Here is a 21053-nt window from a genome sequence, read left to right as displayed (position 1 = left end):
AACCGCACCTTTCCTCATTTCTCTTTGTCCACTTGGCTCCACCTTCCCAAGTGCGAATGAACGTGTATCTCCAAACATGTGCAAAGTGCCTTTTGTTCAACTTCAGCCTGTCCTTTCTGCCGTTTAGAGTATAAAGCATTCGGTAGCATTAATATGGGCAAAAAAACCTCAATAAAGAATTCTGGGCGTTTGGATTGTTTCCGCTGTTTAAATGAGTAGCAAACAGAAATTTAAATAAGTAGAAAGAGAAGAATAGATTTTTTTTTCAGAGTCACGCAGGCCAAAATAGAATTTTTAAAAAACATAAAAACAGATTGGCACAAAGAATGCAGTTGCATCTTCCCAGCGATCGCATGGAAGGTCGGGGAGAGAAGACTTTTGTAAATCATGCTGCCAAAATTACATGCCGCTCAAGAAAAATAAAATGGAGCTAGATGAAAGAGAGATTTGACACCTATAATATCAGAGCTGCTTACCAATTTTGTTCATCAGTCAAAGGCAGAATGAGTGGGATGAATAGCGCTTGGAGAATGTTGACAGAGACAGGGAAATACACAAATGTGCACACGTCAAAGGGAGAGAGCCAGCCCTTTTGCAATAGATGAAGAAGAAAGTCACTTCAATTCTGAAAAGGGCCACGTGGGAAGTTAAGCACTGAGATGCAATCCAATAGCCACAAATCAGCCGGTGCCACATAGGAAGTGTGTGTGTATTTGGTCACCATTCTGAGCTTCTGTTGTCACCTTTTGCAACGAGGGATTGTCCCAGGGTTGCAAGTTCTTTTTTGTTTCTTCATTCTCATTAGTATCTGCAGTGAAATTCACCCTAAAAATTCTACTTTGGCTTTAAAAAACAAGTTTCTAGTTCTTATGGGATAACAAATAACTGATAAGCGGGAAGTATGAGACAGTGCGTTGTGAAATCTCAGGAAGGTTTTGAAGGACTTTGTTATGATCAAGAAATTGGATAAGCTCCTTGTGCACTGTATAGCTTGCTATAGGCAGATACTGAAAAAATTGTGTAACAGACAAAATCTGCATATATTTGTTCAATTTTTTGAGGTTGCAGAATTTGAGATGTATTCTTGAGTTGGGGCTGCCCCAGCTGAATGTAATGTTGTGGAACTGAATTAAGTGTGGCGCGCCTGGCTGATACCAGATCTGTGTTGAACCCCAAATCTTGAGGATGAGTTTATACTTTTATCCCTAGTGCAATTGTGGCAATGCACTCCTGGAGATGAGCCGGGACTTATGGATGAACTTTTATATTGCATTCCCAGCAAGCAAACTTTGTTTCAGCAAGGAGTGAGAATATGATTGAACTCTGGCCTTAATGTATGCAGGAATAGACTTCTAAACATCTGCAAATTAACCCTGGGAACACTTCCCCCCCTTTAATTTATCTGAAAGATTTAGATTCTATTTTCTGCCGTTCAAATGGTACACAGTGCAGCTCCTAATGTGACTATTTAACCAAAAAAGTAATTAAACTGGTTTTTTGTATTAAAAGCATCGAGCAACAAAATAAATGCAATCTCAGGAACACTCGCAAATGCTTTGGAAAGGATCAGAGATGAAAAGATCAAAAGCAGCACTCAGCCATAAAAATCAGCAGCAACAATGGTTATTATTTATTCAGACACTTACACCCTGTGTTTCTTCCCATTGGGGACTCAAACCAGCTTACAACATACTTCTCCTCTTTTATCCTCACGACAATAACCTTGTGAAGTAGATTAAGCTGAGTGAGAGAGACAGGCCCAAGTTCATTCAGCAAACTTCCAGAGTAATGTGGATATTCGAACTCCCAGATCTTAGTCCAGTACTGTAACCACTGTACCACACTAGCTCTCTAACAGAATCTATAAAGCAGCATTGGGGAATAAAACATCATGTATCCCCCAGAATAAGCAGCCTTTTTTCCACCCCTCCAAATTCTTTTACTTGCTAAATACTCTATATATGTGCTCAGCATTTCTGTTCCTAATGCTACTGTTGATAATTAAGGTTTTGGCATTTGAAGAGTTTTTGGGCAGAGAGCCTTGATGTCCCTGAAGTAATAGTTTATCTTCCCTAACAATACTCTAATTCCATCTCTGCGCCTGCATATTGTCCTGTCGTTAGGAGACAGACATGCCAGTGAGGACAGGATATCAGTCTGACATGGTGCAAGGGGCAGAAAACCACAAGTGTTGTTGTGGCTGTGAATGATGAAGAGCCAGCCTGTGGGAGAAGAGGAGACTGGGAGAAAAACGGAATGCAGTTGAGGGGCATAATAATTTTCTGCTTGAGACCGAGCACCAGAAAGCAGGAAAATTGAAATGTTGAGTTAGCCTGGCCCACAGAAGCCGTAGAGATAAGGAGGCAAAGACAGGACTGGTTCACGTTAGTGCTGAGTAGGGAACAGTGTGTGATGCACCAACTGTGAATTTGGTTTATCTCTTGGACATTCTGAAGACCTTCAGTTTGATTTTGGCTTAAAAACCCCCAACTTCAACTGGTCAGACCTGCCTTCCCTAAGTAAAAAAGATCTGGCCACTGTGGTGCATGTTCTGGTTACATCTTGATTAGATACTACCACGCCCTTGACAAGCTTTCGGAAACTTCAGTTGCTGCAGAATGCTGCAGCCAGGATGTTGACTGGAGTGGGACCAAATCATATCATACCCTATATCCGTGGTGGCAAACCTATGGCACCCCAGATGTTCATGGACTACAATTCCCATCATTCCCTGCCAGCATGGCCAGTTGGTTGGTTCCCAATTTGTTTCCAGGCACAATTCAAGACGCTGGAGCTGACATGTAAAGCTCTATAGTCTATAGTGGTGGCGAACCTTTGGCACTCCAGATGTTATGGACTACAATTCCCATCACCCCCTGCCAGCATGGCCAATGGTTTGGGATCAACATCCCTGAAGGACCACATACTCCTTTATAAACCTTCCTAAACACTACAGTCATCTTTGGAGGACCTGCTTTGGGGTCCCTTCTGCGATTAGGTAGGTGGCAACCCAGAAAGGGTCTTCACAGTCATGGCAGCAGAGCTCAGGAATTCTCTTCCCTAGAAGCTGTTTCTGTCCCCTTCTGTTGCCACCTTCTACCAATGGATGAAAACTTTTGGACTCTGTTTGGCATTCCCTCCGTGATCTCGCCTTCCTGATCAGTATTTTAATTATGGTTCTTATATTAACTTGGTTTTTAATTGTTTTAATGATGTGTCTTTTGCGGGGCGGTTGATTTTAATGGTTCTGGGATGTGTTGTTATTGTGTATATTTTAAATTGTTTATCGCTATGGTGGCCCTTGTAAGAGCAGAAAGGCAGGATATAAAATTAGTAAATAAATAAGGTTATTTGTTTACTATTTTTATATCCTGCCTCCACAGAGTTGCAGCAAGGGGTGAGCTGGAAATCATGTAGGCAATACTTCTGGTGAAATCTGTTGAGCGTGAGCTTGGAAACTGAATGGTGCACATGGGCTACACCAGGGGTCTGCAACCTGCGGCTCTCCAGATGTTCATGAACTACAATTCCCATCATCCAATTGGCCATGCTGACAGGGGCTGATGGGAATTTTAGTTCATGAACATCTGGAGAGCCGCAGGTTGCAGACCCCTGAGCTACACCCTAATGCCCCACTGATTACAACTTGATTTTCCTGACCCTTTTGAAAACAGCACTGTTCACTTTGCTGTTTGTGTGGCGCCTTCAAGTGTTGACACTTTGACTTGCAGTGATCTTGTTGTAAGCCCGTTTTGTAATTCCTGTTGCAAATTGGTGGGAGGGAGCTGAGGACGAGTGGCTGTCCTAAGGCCACGTGGTGAGATGGTGGCAGAGGTGAGATTCCAGCAGGAGACTCTCCAGATTTGTATTTGGATCTCTTCACTCTACATAAGCTCCTTTAGGGTAAACAACGGTTTTAATCCATGTTCGGCATCTCCGGAAAAGGAAGCTAATCCAATTAATAGACGTAGAGCGTGCGAAGGTGATATCTTGAAGGATTGGAGGAGCAAGCCAGTGGGATGATGGTCTGCTTGACATGGGTACTGCTGTGACTTGCAGAGTACAAGCAGATACTCATGATTTGCACGCTTTGTTCAGATTTTATGGTCGTTGGCATAGAACTGCAGTTTTCTTTGCCCTGTGCAAAACCACCTTGACCCACTTTTTAGTTCTGTGCCAAGAAGTTTGAGGAAAGCTGAATCTTCCGACCTTGACAAAGTACTTAAGTTTGAATGTTTGTTTATTTGCCCAGCTGTTACTGGTATGCCTAATCCTCCTTTTATCTAGTGACATGGAGAGAGCTGAAGCCGTTACCTCTGAGACACTGGTTCAGCCAACCTCTCATCTCTGGATTTGTTCAGGCATCGCTCACCCCATTTTCAAGCATACTTGGGCAGCCATAAAAACTAGAAATGTCACCTTTTGTTTTAAATACAAACTGAGCTCCCCTGAAATCTAAATGTTGCATCCTTAGCTCACTGTGTTCCGGATTGCTATGCATAACCGTAGCATGCTCTCAGCCCTAGACGTTGTCCCCGACATCCACATTCGAGCACGTACTGTGGTGCATCAATTCTGCTCCAGGAAAGTGTTAGGCCTGTGCATAAGGAAGCAGCTGCTTTAGATTGCCTTCGAGGCTGGGAGCTCTTGAATGTATACCACCACAACCCTTCAGCTGGTAACAAAATGCTGCAGCTGGAGCAAAGACTGGCTCGTGCCTCTAAGGCGATTATGCCAATACTGTATCCTTTTCATTGGCTTCTGGTTCATTCGAGGCCAGATTCAAACATCAGTTGTCCAGCCTTACTGGTTAAGAACCTGGATATCAGAAGGACTGCCCTTGAAGTCATCAGCAGAAACCCTGCCCCGTGTCCTTCACCAGTATGTGGGCACCCAAGAGAGGCCCGTTCTGGCTGACCTATGGAACTCCCCTTCCCTAGAGATCTGCCTTGCTGGGCTTACATTCACAAGCCTTTAACCAGAGTTTTAACCAGGGTTGACTGTTAATTGTATTCTGCTTTCGAATTTGGCTTTGTTTGTATTTTGACCTGCTATTTGGTCTGCAATTGTTACGTTTTAAGACTTTGTCACTGTTATGCTGGTGGTGTTAGGGCTCTCCCATTTCAGTCTTTTGCTAGCTGCCTTGAGGGTAACTGTAGTAGGAAAAGGTGGGGTAAATATATTTAATAACTAGGTTAACTGTTTTGAAACCCTCCAAGCTAGAATTCTGCAATGGTATTGCTGACTGCCATTGCTGCCCACCCCCCACCCCCCACCCCCGTTCAAGGTGGCTTCCACGTGGCAGCAGCTTTCTACTCTGCCTTGTACCACGTGTCCCAGGAACGTCCGCAGAAGTTGACCTGCGCTCTGCAAAGTGCTCCTGTCTGCAAATCCAGTCTCACCCCCCCCCCCCGCACAATCCCTTTTGGCCTCCTGCCATCTTTTCGTGAGTGGAGGAGAGCAGTGTGTGAATATGACATCATAGCTTTGCCTGGCATCCAAGTCTCTTCCCCCCCCCCCCCCACAAATCTCCAGTGTCCTTGGGAGAACTTGGAACTTACATACAAATAAGTAGGTTGGCTTGCAGCTGCGGCACTCTCCCTCCTGCGCACCTCGTGCGGCAGGAGCTCTGATTTCTTTCGGCACCTAAAATTGTAGGATAATTTTGCCTGACGAGGCAGCTACCCAGCCATGCGAGATAATGAGTGAAAATGAGCTAAATCTGAGAAACTAATGCTTTTTTCCCCCTTACTAATTGAATTTTACCCTGGTAAATTAATATTGTTCCCCCCCCCAAAAAAAAATTTTTTTTAATGGTTTGGAATACACCATTTTCCATTTGCGGGGCTTGCAGGGTTGGCTCCAGTGAGTGATGGATTCAGGTGTTTTGCCAAGTCCTCAAGACTGGCAAGGAGCCCCCAGCTCTCCCCTCCGCCAAATGCTGCCACTCATTCCACCTGTATTGGGGCAAAGGCAGACATAATACAAAATCAGAGTTCCCAGCATTCTTCTAAGAAGATCCAAAGCGAATTCATGATGATTAATCTCGAAAGAGCACCAGAGGGCAAGAGGAAGGCCAAGATTAAAACAACACAGCATGCTAGTGAGGAAACAGCCTCTTTGTACGTTTTCTGTCTGCTGGAGAGATTATCTGCGGAAGAGTAAAAGGTGCACCTGTGCTCTGGTTTCTACACAAACAAGTATCTTCTGCTCCTGTACTTTGGGTTCGCTGAAAGCCGTGTGCCTATGATAGGGGGTTGACGCAGGCAAGCATAAGACCTTCAGTCTGGCAAAACTGCAGGAGGCGCCTAATGGATTGGAGAGTCCAGCGGGTACTGCCAAAACCCTTTCATGCGCAGTGCAGAAGAACAAATAGCTCCATTATTTCTGGAGAAAGCCACGCAGGACAGGGGTTCAGCTAAGTGCTGGCTGAGAGCCAGCTGTCAAAGCCTCTCTGGAGTCTGCTGGAAAGCTGAGTGATAGTGGCTTCTCTTCAGTGCCTGGTGGGTTGAGATCCAGCGTGGAGCTGTGGTTAGTGTGCAGGACTAAGATCTGGGAAACTCTTGCTCAAATCCTCACTCTGTTATGGATATTTGAGGAGTGGCCGCAGACCAGTCACTGTCTCTCAGTCAGACCTGCTTCTTGCAGAGAGGCTGTTGTGTATAGACCAGGGGTAGGGAACCTGCGGCTCTCCAGATGTTCAGGAACTACAATTCCCATCAGCCTCTGTCAGCATGGCCATGCTGGTAGGGGCTGATGGGAATTGTAGTTCCTGAACATCTGGAGAGCCGCAGGTTCCCTACCCCTGGTATAGACAATGAAGGAAGAGGAAATGATCTTGTAGACCACTTTAGGTCCCAAGTAGGGAGTCAAGTTGGGTATAAATATCTGAAAGTAGAATAGACCTTGGAAAGGAGATTCTGCTTCACAGAAGGAAAATGAACCATTTTAGCTGAGTCCTTGGTCTTTTAAAAACACCAATTTATTGCAGAAATGGAAGAGTCAGACCTCACCAGATTCCCATTGCTGCATTTTGGCCAGGTGCAGAAAGAGTTCCACATCCCCAGCCCCAGTAGGATATGGAGAAAGAGATGGCTGATATCTCTGCCAGGTTGGGCCTTGACCCCTTCTTTATAGAGTCTGTTGAGCTGAGATGGCTAACTGAGGCAAAATTACAAGATGGCAAGGCAAACCGAGGTTAGCTCCCAGTAATGTCCTGTTAGTTCTTTCTATTGCTATGGTCCCTATTTTTACATGTAGCTGAGGAAGAAAGCTGTTTTCCTGTTGCATTTATGGTTTTGCACAGAGTGTTGTAGCATCAGGGTTCATTTGAGACCACGCTGGCAGACCACGCTTGCACCTTTCTTGTCCATTGTTGTTCTGTGGCCTGGATAGCTTCACACTGGTGAAGCAGGCGGTTTCTTGTGGATGAAAAGAAGCAGGAATAGGTTGGCCTTGACCAAAACTGATGGTGACCAAGCAAAGCTCTCCCCCCACCCACCCACACACATGTCTTCTTGACCTATATCCTCCAACCCACATGGATCTTCTGCTTGCCTGCTTAAAAGCAAGAAGCTGAACTTTATCGACTCTGGTCTTGGTGGATCAGGCCAGGAGTTGGTCTGTGAGACATTCTGGTTCAGTGTTTCAGGGGTGGTGCAAGCATGATGGATGGCTGTCCTTTGTGGACAAGAGCAGAACATCCATATCCAGAGGCACTATAGCTGTTGTAGGCAGGCAGTTTTTCCCTTCTTGTGACCTTCCCAGAGATGTCTGGTTGACCACTATCAGAACCTGAATGCTGGTGTAGAGGATGAGGTTCTGATGCATTCCTATTCTCACCAGGAGGCTCCCGTCTCTTGTGCCAGGCTGCAGAAACCATAGGGCCCAGCTTGCCAGAAATTATCCCTGTTCCCTTCTTTTCCAGGTGACAACTGCATCAGGTAGCAAATGCTTCTCATGCCGGTCCGCCGCAGAACGGGACAAGTGGATGGAGAACCTACGGAGAGCTGTGCATCCCAACAAGGTAGTAGGGGGGCTTCTGCCACTTTCCTTGGTGTGCCCCTGTTAAGAGTAACAAACATACTCTGTTTTTCTCCAGTGAAACATTTGGGCCCTTGTATCTTCCTGAGACACCCTCTTGGAGGAGGGAAATGCAGGGATATCGCTGTTATGACAAATGTAATGCAAAGAAATAGGTTTAAAGCAGAGTTCTTTTCACCTGGGAGTCAAAGCCAGATTGAAAAAGGGATCATGGTGTGGATTCTCCCGCCACATTTGTTCAGGGCCAGCTGGTTTTCCAGGTTTTTCTATTGGCTTCCAACATTTGCAAAAGTTGTTGAAAAGAGAAGGCAGTGAGATGAAAGAATTAGATGCAAAGACAACTGCTTTTCATTCTGTGAAAAAGACATGATCTGCAATCAGTCTGTAAGTGAATTTTCACATACCTAAGCCTTGGGGAAGGGGTGTCCGACTCTGGCACCCCAGATGTTCATGGACTACGATTCCCATCAGTCCCTGCCAGGTCTCACAATGTTTCCAACCATTGATTGTGTCAATGTCTCACAATGCTGTCCAACCACTGATTCTTCTAACGCAGTAGAAGAATCTACTTCTTTCTCACAATGAGTCCAACCATTGATTCTTCTAACGCAGTATTGTCTGCTCTGACTAGCAGCCATTCTCCAGGGATCTCAGTCAGGGAAAAGTTTCTCTGAAATCCTTCATCTACAAAGCCGCATAGAAAGCAGGTTTTTGACCACTGAGCCGCCACTCCTCACCTGAAGCAAAACTTCCCGTGTATGTAGGAATCACCATTCCTTTTCCAGTGGAAATATTGTTGTGTGGTTTTTGCACTATATTTCCACCCCAGAGCTTCATTTCTGCCGCACACAAGACCGACTGTGCCCCTGCAGCTTTCCTATTCCTTTCCTACATGTGAGAATAACATGTTTTTCTGTTCCTTGCAAAATCCAGTTTAGGGAGAGCTGTGTGGGGAAGCTCTTCTAGAGCAGCTTCTGTTGCTGTACTCCTTCCAGCCACGGCCTTTCTGCTTTCGTTTTTAGACTACTCTGGCAGCCAAATTGGAAATGGTGCCGGTTTTTTTTTTAAATAGATAATTGTGTGTGTGTGTGTGTGTGTATTATCAGCTTTTTCTTCTAATTCCTACTGGCGAGACGAGAAAGCACCATGATGTTTAGAAAACGAACATAAGCAGGGGTTATTATGCAAATTCCCGTGAGCTGGTAATTTCCTTCAAGTAAAAACATAATTAAAAATCGGTTCTGTTCTAACGCATTCCAACAATTAAGCTGTTCCTCCATTTTTGCTGCGTGTAATTGCTTCCTTCTCTTTTTTCTTGACCTTTTGTTGTTTTGTATACATTTCTTTTGTAGGACAATAGCAGGCGAGTCGAGAACATGCTCAAGTTATGGATTATTGAAGCAAAAGATGTGCCTGCCAAGAAGAAGTACTTATGCGAACTGTGCTTGGATGAGGCTCTATATGCACGGACAACGTGCAAGTTGAAAACGGACAATGTCTTTTGGGGGGAGCACTTTGAGTTCAACAACCTCCCATCGCTTCGGAGCATCACCATCCATTTGTACAAAGAGACGGACAAGAAGAAGAAGAAAGACAAGACCAACTTCATTGGACTGGTCAGCATCCCAGCAGCTTCCGTCACAGGGCGGCAGTTTGTCGAGAAGTGGTACCCTGTGGTCACACCCAACCCTAGCAAAGGCAAATCTGGAGGACCTATGATCCGCATCAAGTCACGCTACCAAAGTATGAGCATCCTTCCCATGGAAATGTACAAGGAGTTTGCAGAGTACATCACCAACAACTACCTTGCTCTCTGCTCAGTCCTAGAGCCAGTGTTGAGTGTGAAGAACAAGGAAGAGATGGCCTCAGCTTTGGTCCACATACTACAAAGCACTGGAAAGGCCAAGGTAAGCCTTTCCCATTTGCCTTAGATTTGCAGCTCCAACCAACCCAGCTAGCCATGTCAGTAGTTCTGGGACTGGCTGTTGGGCTTGGTCTGTGAGTCAGACTAATTTGTGCAGCTGTGTAAGAACATAAGAGCCCTGCTGCATCAGAACACTGGTCCATTTAGTCCAGCATTCTTGTTCACACAATGGCCAACCAGTTGCCCTGGAGATACACAACATAGAAACTAAGGTCTTCTAGGATATGTATTCAAGGTTTTGCTGCCTCTGAATAGGAGGTTCGCTTGAGGAGCAAAGCAGGGTTGGCCATGATTAGTACTTGGATGAGAGGCCACCGAGGAAGACTGGGATTGCTGTGCAGAGGAAGGCAATGGCAAATCACCTCTGCTTCTTGCTTGCCTGACGCTCCCCATGGATGGGATCATCATGAGTCTGCTGCAACTCGACATTACATCCTCCTCCTCCTCCTCCTCCTCCTCCTCCTCCTCCTCCTCCTCCTCCTCTATGGCTAGTCAACATTTTTAGCATCCCCCTCCATGAGTTTGTCTAACTCTCTTTTAAAGCTGTTGATTCTCATGATCATCCTGACATCCCCTGGCAGCTTTACCAGTCACTGAGTAAAATAGTGTTTCCTCTGTCCTGAATCGGTTGCGTATCAACTTCATTGGTTACTACTTTAAATCCAGATCATTTTACCAGTATAGATGGGATAGATACAGTTGGAGCTGTTGGAACAGGGTAGCATCTACAAAACTACGTTACCCACAGATTGTGATTTGTGACCCATAAGAAAAGTTTCTGGTCACTTGGAAACTATATCTGCACCCGTCAAGTCAGTGTTTATTTAGAAACGTGTCTTAATTTGGGGGAATCTGGATCTGGAACAGACCAAAGCATACCAGAACATTTTAAACTAAAACAGATGTCTTGTGATTTCTGTTTTTGTTTCTCAGTCGTACTCCATAGAAACCAGGAAAGAGGGTTTGTCTAGCTCATTTTTCCCCACCCTTCCTCCAGAGAGCTCCAAGTACGGGTGTGACTCTCCCTTTTTCAGTTTTACATTCACAACAGTCCTGTAAGGTAGGCTTGGATGACTGAGAAACTGATCCAAGGGCCACCCAGCACATTTCATGGTTTAGATGAGATTTTTTTAAAACTTGATCTTCCCAGTCCTAGCTTAACATTCTAGCTCAGGGGTCTGCAACCTGTGGCTCTCCACATGTTCATGAACTACAATTCCCATCAGCCCCTGCCAGTATGGCCAATTGTAGTCCATGAACATCTGGAGAGCCACAGGTTGCAGACCCCTGTTCTACCTTATACTTCATGCTGTCCATGATCTTTTGGGATGGGGCTGCCTTCCTGTGGGGCATAAAGGGGTGGCACATTCTGCAAAATTGAGTTGTGTCCCAATGAAATGACACTGTTGTGAGAAAGTCTTGGCAGGCAGGTCATTTTACGTGCCTAGGGTCTGACTGCATGGCATGGCGTTACCTCTCTGGTCTTTGTTTAGCTGTCGAGATCAAGAGGGGTTGTATTGTGTATTAAAGCATCAATTAGAGAGAGATGTGGAAGTCGGGAGAGAGAGGTCGAGGGAGCGGCCGTCTGGAGAGTTATCAAGTGTCTGTGCAGCCTCCTTCAACTCAGAATGATCCTTTCCCTTCCAGACCCAGTTGCTAGGAACAGGTTACAGTTGGTTGGACTCAGCAAACTGTTCAGCGAGATGGACAGCCCTGAAAACTGCTCATTCAATCCCTGACGACAAATTGCTCAAAATGAGGAGTGAAGCAGAGTGGGGCTGCTTGTGTCACACCTGGCAGGTGGTAGCTGTAGCACCAACTTATGGCCGCCTCTGGTGGTAGTGATGCTCAATTGTACAGTACACTTTGCTCTCCTCGCAGGGTGCCATTGTGGTGTCAAGTACCCATATTCCCCAGTTGGAGGCTCTCAGCTCCTTGCCGGAGCATTTAGCTTGCTGTAATATATACACTGAATTCAACATGGTGTAGTGGTTAAGAGCAGGTGGATTCTAATCTGGAGAACCAGGTTTGATTTCGCACTCCTCCACCTGAGTGGCAGAGGCTTATCTGTGCTTCCGCACTCCTACATTCCTGCTGGGTGACCTTGGGCTAGTCACAGTTCTTCGGAACTCTCTCAGTCCCACCTACCTCACAAGGTGTCTGCTGTGGAGAGAGGAAGGGAAAGGAGCTTGTAAGCCGCCTTGAGTCTCCTTACAAATCCAAACTCCTACTCCTCCTCTTCTTTTTCTTCTTCTTAGCTGAGGAGGTAGGTTTATTCAGAAATAAAGGAAAGACATTCTGCACATGCACAGATGTCTTTAACATTGCCTCCTGTTTGCTGGCACCAAGCCCCTAAGATTAAAAACTGTTCCTGCAGCTAAGCCTCTGTTAAGCTCTGTGGCAGCAAGGGAGATGTGGCCTGAGAACCCAGCCAAATGCCTGATTCGGCCACATGGCCCTTGGGCTTCCTTCGGAGGAGTGCTCTGCACACGGAGCAAAGCCTCTGCTGCCGTAGGGCTCCCTGAGTTGTGTGGAGCCAAGTCTGGCTCCAAGCAACACCAGTGGATGCTTCAGTTGCAGTCTTTTGGGGGAGGATTTGCTGGAGGATCCCTGTGCTCGAAGTCTTTCAGTGCAGTTGTCTTTAACTGCAGGTTGGAAGCGAAGGCTGGAAGGACAACAATTTTGGTAAGGCCTCCTGCCAAGTTGGTGGCCTTCGTGAGATTCGAACCAGAATTTTCCTGGTCGACTTCTCAGTTGCAGAGCTAGAATGGTACATTAAGTGGCAAGGCCAGGGCTGCTGTCAAAGAGTGGAGCAGGGCATCGAGGGGCGTGTGACCACTGACTTCAGAGAAAAAGCGGTGGGAGGGGGTGATGCAGCCTACTCTTTGCTTTCTTACAAAGCCAGCTGGGTTTCTAGTTTGCAGACCTCATTTAGGAAAGAAAAGCGAGAGGAAAGGAGGCTGCAATGGGAAAGCCACAGGTTGGCGGGGTTAAGCACATGCACGCACAGTCCCTTCTTCTTCAATGGTGTCTCCTGCTCCTGCTGTTATTCCGCACTCAGGTTTCAAATCCCAGCCCTGTTGCCAGACATGCTGCTCTGACCTGGCTTCTCCGCTAACGGGCAGCGCTGGCACGATCCAGAGCAGCCACACCCTGCCAGGACCCCCCCAGAAATGGGCGCCAGCAATACAGGGAGGGGGTGCCATTGACTGTGTATCAAATGCAGTTCCTTTGAGCAGGAAAAAAGGTGGGGTTATTAATATTTAGAGCAACGGCAGCACATTCCCCCAGTGAAGCACGGACCTGTCAGGAGGTCAGTCATTTTGCCATTCGGATCCTGAAAAATACCGAGCTGACTAGCCCTGCAGCTGCCTTGTGGAGCCTCCGCCCCACCTCCACCGATTCACCCTCAGAGACAAGGGATCTGATAATATATTTTATAAGAGCCGTTAGTCCAGCTAATTATGACTTTAATCAATTTTATGAGCATGCAACACGTCCAAACGGGCACGCAAATGAGCTCTCCCCTCCTCCTGGCGGTAATTATGTTGTTTGAAGAGGATGCCGATACTGTGAGCGGCAGCTCCGGAGATAAGTGCGTGTGTCCCTCTCTGTTGTCTTGTATCACAAGGAGGCTGTTCTGAGCATCCCTGGAAGAGCCATTTTGCTTCTTATCAACGATTTGTATTCAAGGAGCGGCAGTGCTGCTTCACACAAGTGCACCATTCAAGCGGCCTCCATCCTCGGGGAGGTGCCTCCTGCCACTGTGTCCTCTTTTCTCAGCCACCAGGGAGGGGTTGTGCCGAAGGTGCTAAAATTATCTTGCTTCGTCTAGTCTTAAGTTCATGTTTCCAGCAGTGGCCAGTCAGATGCAAACAAGCAGGGTGTGAAGGGGGCAGCAGCTGGCCTTGTGAGATATTCTGCCTCTGAACATGGAAGCTCCATTTAGCTACTAGGACTAATAGCTGGATAGACACATGCACTTTTCTCTCCATAGATTTGTCTAATATCTTTTAAAAAAAACTTTTAAGATCAACATATGCCTTATGGCACAGTAAGTTAATTTTGTATTGTCAAAAGCTTTCATGGCTGGAATCATTGGAGTGTTGTGGTGTTTCTGGGCTATATGGCATTGTTCCAGTAGCCTTTTCTCTTGACTTTTTGCCTGCATCTGTAGCTGGCATCTTCAGTGGAAGATGCCAGCCACTGATGCAGGCGAAACGTCAGGAGAAAAGGCTACTGGAACACGGCCATACAGCCTGGAAACCCCATAACACTTAAGTTAATTTTGCTACTCATTTAGGAAATTGTGTTCCATAAGTTAATTTTGGACTCTTTGAAGGGCTTTTTTAAAACCTAGATCTACTTTAGAGTATTTAAGAGGGAGCGTTGCCCAGCATCAGGGATGCCTACTCTCAGCTGTGTGAGGTACCCCGGAACAAAGGTATATCTTGATGAGAAGTAGAAGTGACTTACATAGTGGTAAATTACCTTCCTCTGAGGATTGGTGATCTGCAACCTCTCTGTATTGGTAGTGACTCGGTGAACTAGTTGCATCCAACGTAAGACCGGAGGCTGCAGTGTCACCTGCTCCAAATGCATGATGCAACTCTCCCAGAGATGCAGTGGATACCCTCCTGCATAAATCGGTGCTTTTGGTTTCATAGATGTCTTAACTTATTCCATTTTTCTCATGGCTCATTAGCAGGTCTCTTGCAGTGCTTGGCTTGACAATGGCTGCCCCAAGAGACTCAGCCTCTCCATTGTTGCTTTGGGAGGGGCAGAAGTAACTGCAGGCCTGCCTCCCTAGTTCTGTTGAGAAGATTAAGAATTCGTACAGTGCGTACACAAATTCATGACTAGGTTTTTTTTTCTTGTATGCCATCAAAAAAAGGGAGTTCATTTTATGTATTGTCGAAGGCTTTCACGGCTGGATTCAACTGGTTGTGGTGGGTTTTCCAGGCTGTGTGGCCATGCTCTGGTGGATCTTGTTCCTCAAGGAACAAGATCTACCAGACCACGACCACACAGCCCTGAAAACCCACCACAACCAGTTTGTTTTATATTTGCATACAAGGTACATTTGTGTCAACTATTTCTTTGTGCATATAACATTTTTAAAGGAGGCCATCTTACATTCGGGGTGGTCTCCCTTACAAGTAAATATAGTGTTTTATTTCAGTTGGTCCTTGGAGCAAGATGGAGTAGTTACCAAGAGGACAACAGTTGGACATTCCTTGCTGCAGATGTTCTTGTCACCCATCTCTGCAGCTAATGACCCACCCTGTTCCCGGCACAGCACAGAGACTTTTCCCTCCTCCATTCCCCTCGAATGGGAAGCTGGGCTTACTCCCCCCTCCCTCCAATGGGAAGCTGGGCTTACCCCCCCCCCTCGAATGGGAAGCTGGGCTTACTCCCCCACCCCCGAAATGCAGATTCTGAAATACAGATTAATCTTATTACATTTATCAGTTAAAGCCTCTTTAAGGTTAGGTCAATCCTATTAATCGGGATTGCTTTGAGAGGAAGCCTTATTATTTCAAAGTCAATCTGCTGGCCAGTCACTTAGGCTGCAGGAGGGGTAGAAAGAGGCGGCTTCCGCTTCGCGTGATCTCCGTTTGTTCTCCTAGAATCCCCACTGTCCAATCACGATCAAGCCTGTGCACAAACGTTATGTGTACAAAAAGCATCACTCTTTTTTATTGGGATGTACCAAAAGTGTCACAAAGTTGTGCGCAAGTTTTTGCATTCCCCGGAACTCTTCACAAGGGAAGACAAGGAGATAAAGGTGATGGGGAAGGGAGGTGTTTCTAGACGCGATGGAAAAGGTCAAAGTCAGCCATTCTGCAGCAGTCTTAAAATGTTACGCAGGAGGTGTTGCAATCTCAATTAGGTGAAATGGACCTTATAGCCACCAAGATGGAGATTGATGTCAGTTTGTGCACTGGGTAAAGTTTCAGCAGAAGCCAAACCAGGTAGCATTAGCAGTGGTTGAGTAGGGTAAGAGTGCCGAGTCAAGGTCACTTAAGGGAATGAGATGCGGTTTCCAGGATCAGCTGAAGGTCCACGAAGTCCAGCATTCATAGCAGGAATCCCAGCATCCGTCTGGTTCTCAGTCCATCTGAAACTGCCCAGGAGTCTAACAGAGGATTATAATATGCCTTCTGTCCAACCGACATGGTGATACAAAAGCACTGGGAGGTGTGCTCTCCAGTACTGAGAGGTGTGTCCTCTAGGAAATGCCATGTCTTCTTCTGCCATAGCTGAGGCCTGGAGACTCTTGTGGCCAGGTATGTCCATGGGCTAATATGCCAAGAGGAATGGTTACAGTGCCCTCTGTTGCCACATACACTAGACCAGGGGTCTGCAACCTGTGGCTCTCCAGATGTTCATGGACTACAATTCCCATGCTGGCAGGGGCTGATGGGATTTGTAGTCCATGAACATCTGGAGAGCCACAGGTTGCAGACCCCTGCACTAGACCAAACTCCATGACTGAATACTGGAGTGGAAGTTTCCACCCCCTTCTTTTCTGATGCTCCTTTTGCCTGATTATTTTCACCATCATTTGTGTGCTGCCCTCTCCCTGCGGTCCCCCTTGAAATCTCTCTGCAGTGCTCTCCTCTTTGGTGAGACTTTTGGCTTTGCCCCTCAGTTCATGCACCCAGATGGACCTGCAAAGCAGCACTGGCATGCATCCACCCTTTTCGTTGCCTCCCCCTTTGCATTCATTTAGATGCACCTCCGAGCAGGGATTGGTCTGCTTTTCTCATGTAGCTCCGGAAGGCACCAGGTATGCCAGTAAGGCTGCATAAGTAAATCATTGGAATGGTGATGGGAGGGGAGGAGGCTGAAGATTTGCAGCCAGTCGGAAAGGCTGCAGAAGGGCGGGGGAGGAGAGGACCTTCCAGGCTGTCTGTTGACTGTCAAGAGAGGAGCCAACCTTTTCTCGTTGTGAAATGAAGGGTGTGTTATTTTTTTCTGGAACAAAATAGAAGACACATTTCATTCTTGCACTCAGAAGGTACAAACCTATCTTGCAGAGCAGCAGTGGCGTCATGGTTAAGAGCAGGTGTACTCTAATCTGGAGGAACCGGGTTTGATTCCCCGCTCTGCCACCTGAGCTTTGGAGGCTTATCTGGGGAATTCAGATTAGCCTGTGCACTCCCACACACGCCAGCTGTGTGACCTTGGGCTAGTCACAGTTCTTCTGAGCTCTCTCAGCCCCACCTACCTCCCAGGGTGTTTGTTGTGGGGGGTGGGAAAGGAATTTGTAAGGCCCTTTGAGTCTCCTTACAGGAGAGAAAGGGGGGGTATAAATCCAACTCTTCTTCTTCTTCTTCTTGATCGGCACCCTGAACTTCTTGCATCATCAGTGTAGCCTGTTAGTCTTAGTTCCTGCCACTGCTGGTTGCTCAAGGATGGGGCCTGCTTTCTGGGCATTGTTTCTATTGAAAGAGAACGTATGTGATGTAGAGAACGCATGTGCCACCTCTCCCCAGATCTACTCAAGGCAGCTCACAAGTATACGCAAATACTGTAAAACATCATGCTGGCAGGGGATGATGGGAACTGTAGTCCATAACATCTGGAGGGCCACGAGTTTGACACCTGTGCTGTAAAACTATAAAAACAGCAGCATAACTTGTCAACATCAAAATCAAAGCGGGGCTTAAAAACAGCAGACAATAATCATCAAGTAGCCTTTAAAAAAACATTAAGACTAGAACAAAAAACCACTGGGAAAAAAGTTAAAACCCCTTAGCTAAAAGCCTGGGTGATCTTGACCTGGTGTCTAAAAGGCAGGACATTTTAAAGGTGAAGGGCCACCACTGAAAAAGCTCCCTGTAGTTGCCACCAGCCTTATCGCTGCAGGCAAAGGAAGCACAGACAGCAGGACTTGGGAAGCAGATCCAAATTGGCCGTCTGAACATTATGTCTGAGATTCCCCTGCGCCTGTCAGCAGGAGCACAAACTGGGCATCCTTATTCTCTCCTTCAGGATGCTTATTCTCCTTATTCTCTCCTTCACATACACGCTACAGGGGTCAGTGCTATCAGTCACAGACCAGGAAAGGGATTTGGGCATCTTAGTTGATAGTTCCATGGGAATGTCAACTCAATGCATGGCAGCTGTGAAAAAGGCAAACTCTATGCTGGGGATAATTAGGAAAGGAATTGAGAATAAAACTGCAAAGATTGTCATGCCCTTATATAAAGCCGTGGTGCGACCGCACTTGGAGTACTGTGTCCAGTTCTGGTCGCCACATCTCAAAAAGGATATCAAAGAGATAGAAAAAGTGCAGAGAAGGGCAACGAGGATGATTGAAGGATTGGAGCACCTTCCTTATGAGGAGAGGCTGCAGCATTTGGGACTCTTTCGTTTGGAGAGGAGATGTCTGAGGGGGGATATGATTGAAGTCTATACAATTATGCATGGGGTAGAAAATGTTGACAGAGAGAATTTTTTCTCTCTTTCTCACAATACTAGAACCAGGGGGCATTCATTGAAAATGCTGGGGGGAAGAATTAGGACTAATAAAAGGAAACACTTCTTCACGCAACGTATGATTGGTGTTTGGAATATGCTGCCACAGGAGGTGGTGATGGCCACTAACCTGGATAGCTTTAAAAAGGGCTTGGACAGATTTATGGAGGAGAAGTCGATCTATGGCTACCAATCTTGATCCTCCTTGATCTCAGATTGCAAATGCCTTAGCAGACCAGGTGCTCAAGAGCAGCAGCAGCAGAAGGCCATTGCTTTCACCTCCTGCATGTGAGCTCCCAAAGGCACCTGGTGGGCCACTGCGAGTAGCAGAGTTCTGGACTAGATGGACTCTGGTCTGATCCAGCAGGCTAGTTCTTATGTTCTTATGTTCTGTCTTTGTCATCATAGCAGCAGAGGAGGGTGGGAAGAAACCAGTGCTGCCCAGGTTCTTCCTCCTCCTCTGGGCATGGAGTAGGAGAAGCAGCCAGCAAGGTGACTGCATTTTTCTTGCTTTGAAAAGGTGGCCTCAAAGCCATACAAAACACAGTCCTGCCTTGAAGTCTGGCCTGTTTCAGAATCACCATTGTTGGTACTTTCCAAGGATGCTTATTTGCTGAAACCAGGAGAATAAAAAAGTGGGTTGAGGTGAGGAGGGATTGGGGGTCACCTTCCTACTTTCATCAGGAATGTGATAATCTCTTCTGAGCTGCAAGACTGAAGCTGCGGTTGCCGCAGCCCGCGCAAGCAAAGCGTTCCACCACTTTAAGTGCTAATAATGCATTCCGGCACTAATGGCGATGCTTCTCATAAAAATCTGCTAACAGTGCAGATCCGTTTAAGCCCCAGAGGGCTGCAGTCGGCCCTCGAAATACGTTGGCCTCCTTTTTTTCCCCTTGCTCTTCTTCCCCACCCTTGCAAAATTAATGGGGGGTGGGGGGACAAAGGAAGGCAAGGGAGATGGGGCATTTGATCTGCAGCTGCAATCCAGTCCAGCTCGCCATGTCCTTGGGCAGGAGAGAGGAAAGGGCTGGGCAGATTTGCTTCTGAATTGGGTTTTGCTGTGCCTTTTTCCAGGTGCAGGCCCATCTGCGGCCAAGGGAAGAAGGAAATACTTCATTCTCTTTTACGTGTATGACAAATCAGGCAGGCAACAGAAATGCAGGAACTCTGTGGCCAGCTGCTGCTACAACTACTTACTTTGGGAACTGCCATGTGGCTTGCTAAAAAACAAAATCCATGAGAGAGAGAGAGAGAGAGAGTGAGAGTGAGAGTGTGTGTGTGTGTGTGTGTGTGTGTGAGAGAGAGAGAGAGAGAGAGAAAGAGAGAGTAGCATTTGCACACAGGTCAGCTATGAGGAGTGAAGCCAGATGAGTTCGAAATAAAGAGCTCCCAGAGAGTTCTGGGTGAGGGGGCTGCTGACCTGGCTTCTGGTTTCACAACTGAAATGACAGATGTGCATACCAATGAATCAAATGTGGGCTCAGCTGTCTCCTCGTCCTCCCTTTCTTCAGGAAGGCTGTCCAGTAATATTAAAAACGACACCTTTGCTTCCATGTCTTTGGTTGTTTGTTCGTGGCTGTAGTTCTTTTTGTGAGGATTTCCCTAGAAATTTGACAGGCATTTCACAGTGATGCGAGGGAGGAGGCTGTCAAGCGGTACCATGCATAATTGTTTTTTGCGTGTGTGTCAGAGTTGTAGAACCTCCCCTCCTCCCAGAACTGGAGCTTAGAGTTTTAAAAGGACATTTAGACCAATGGCAGAGAGAGCTCTTCTAGACAAATCCCATTGCTATAAAAGTTATGTCTAGCTTAACTTTTCTGGCGCTACACGGGAAGGAACATTCCCTATTGGTGCTCTGGGACTGTGTCCCACTTTTGTTCTCTGACCGTCTAACTTGTAACTGCAGGATTCAGGGCAAAAGAAATAATGTTTTCCCTGCCTTGCTCCTCTGGAGTGAAAGCTTTGCCGAGCTGGAGCGTGAGGTCACAGAATGTTTGCAAACATTCCAGCTTCTCCATCAAAACAGCTGTCACCCTTCCAGCTTCCACCAGGGGAAACAAAGCTGTCAATTTCACTGGGATTAAAACCTGGTGGCTGCCTTGCAATCGCAATAACTTGGTAGGGCAGTCTGAGGACTGGAAAGAAATGGCAAGACTTTAATGGGGAGAGCCTGGAAGTCGAAGGAAGGACCTGGAAGGCAACAGGGGATGTTTGCTTAGCGTGGAGATGCACAGTTCATCTTTATGAAAAGCACTGATCTTTTTTTTACCCAAGGACAGTGCTCCTTCCCAGCTCAGTTCTCTTACCAGTCAGGCGAACCGAGATCCCTCCTAGGAGAGACGGTCTTTATTTCCCTCCTTGCTTCCTGATCAGGCAAACCCTTTCTGTCTTCTTCCAACCCTTTCTGTCAGCTCCCGCTCACTGCTATCTCTGCAGTCCCATCGCTGATAGTTCCTCTGCCCAGTCCTCTTCACCCCCACACCCCTCATGGAGGTTTCAATTCCGATCAGCGCTGGGACTGACACGAGGTGCTGATTCTTAATTAGCAGCTCCCAGCCTTGGCTCTGCCTGCAAGTCTCTGCTGTCACGTCCCCAACAT

At 46.7% G+C, this 21053-nt stretch overlaps 1 protein-coding gene across 10 annotated transcripts in view; it reads left to right on the top strand.

Annotated features, from left to right (window-relative positions):
- Nucleotides 1–21053, top strand: part of LOC125441413 (DAB2 interacting protein) — a 272204-nt gene that overhangs the window by 224472 nt on the left and 26679 nt on the right. For all 10 annotated transcript variants that reach the window (XR_007245857.1, XM_048511940.1, XM_048511939.1 and 7 more), the window contains 2 exons: nucleotides 7928–8026; nucleotides 9396–9950. Coding sequence is in view for 9 of the 10 variants with exons in the window: in XM_048511940.1 (XP_048367897.1) it covers nucleotides 7928–8026; nucleotides 9396–9950 (654 nt within the window). In the remaining variant the exon portion in view is untranslated. The remainder of the gene's footprint in view (nucleotides 1–7927; nucleotides 8027–9395; nucleotides 9951–21053) is intronic.

This window comes from Sphaerodactylus townsendi, linkage group LG12, assembly GCF_021028975.2.
Source record: "Sphaerodactylus townsendi isolate TG3544 linkage group LG12, MPM_Stown_v2.3, whole genome shotgun sequence".
NCBI classification, from domain to species: Eukaryota; Metazoa; Chordata; class Lepidosauria; order Squamata; family Sphaerodactylidae; genus Sphaerodactylus; species Sphaerodactylus townsendi.
This window is presented reverse-complemented; position numbering and strand designations above follow the sequence as displayed.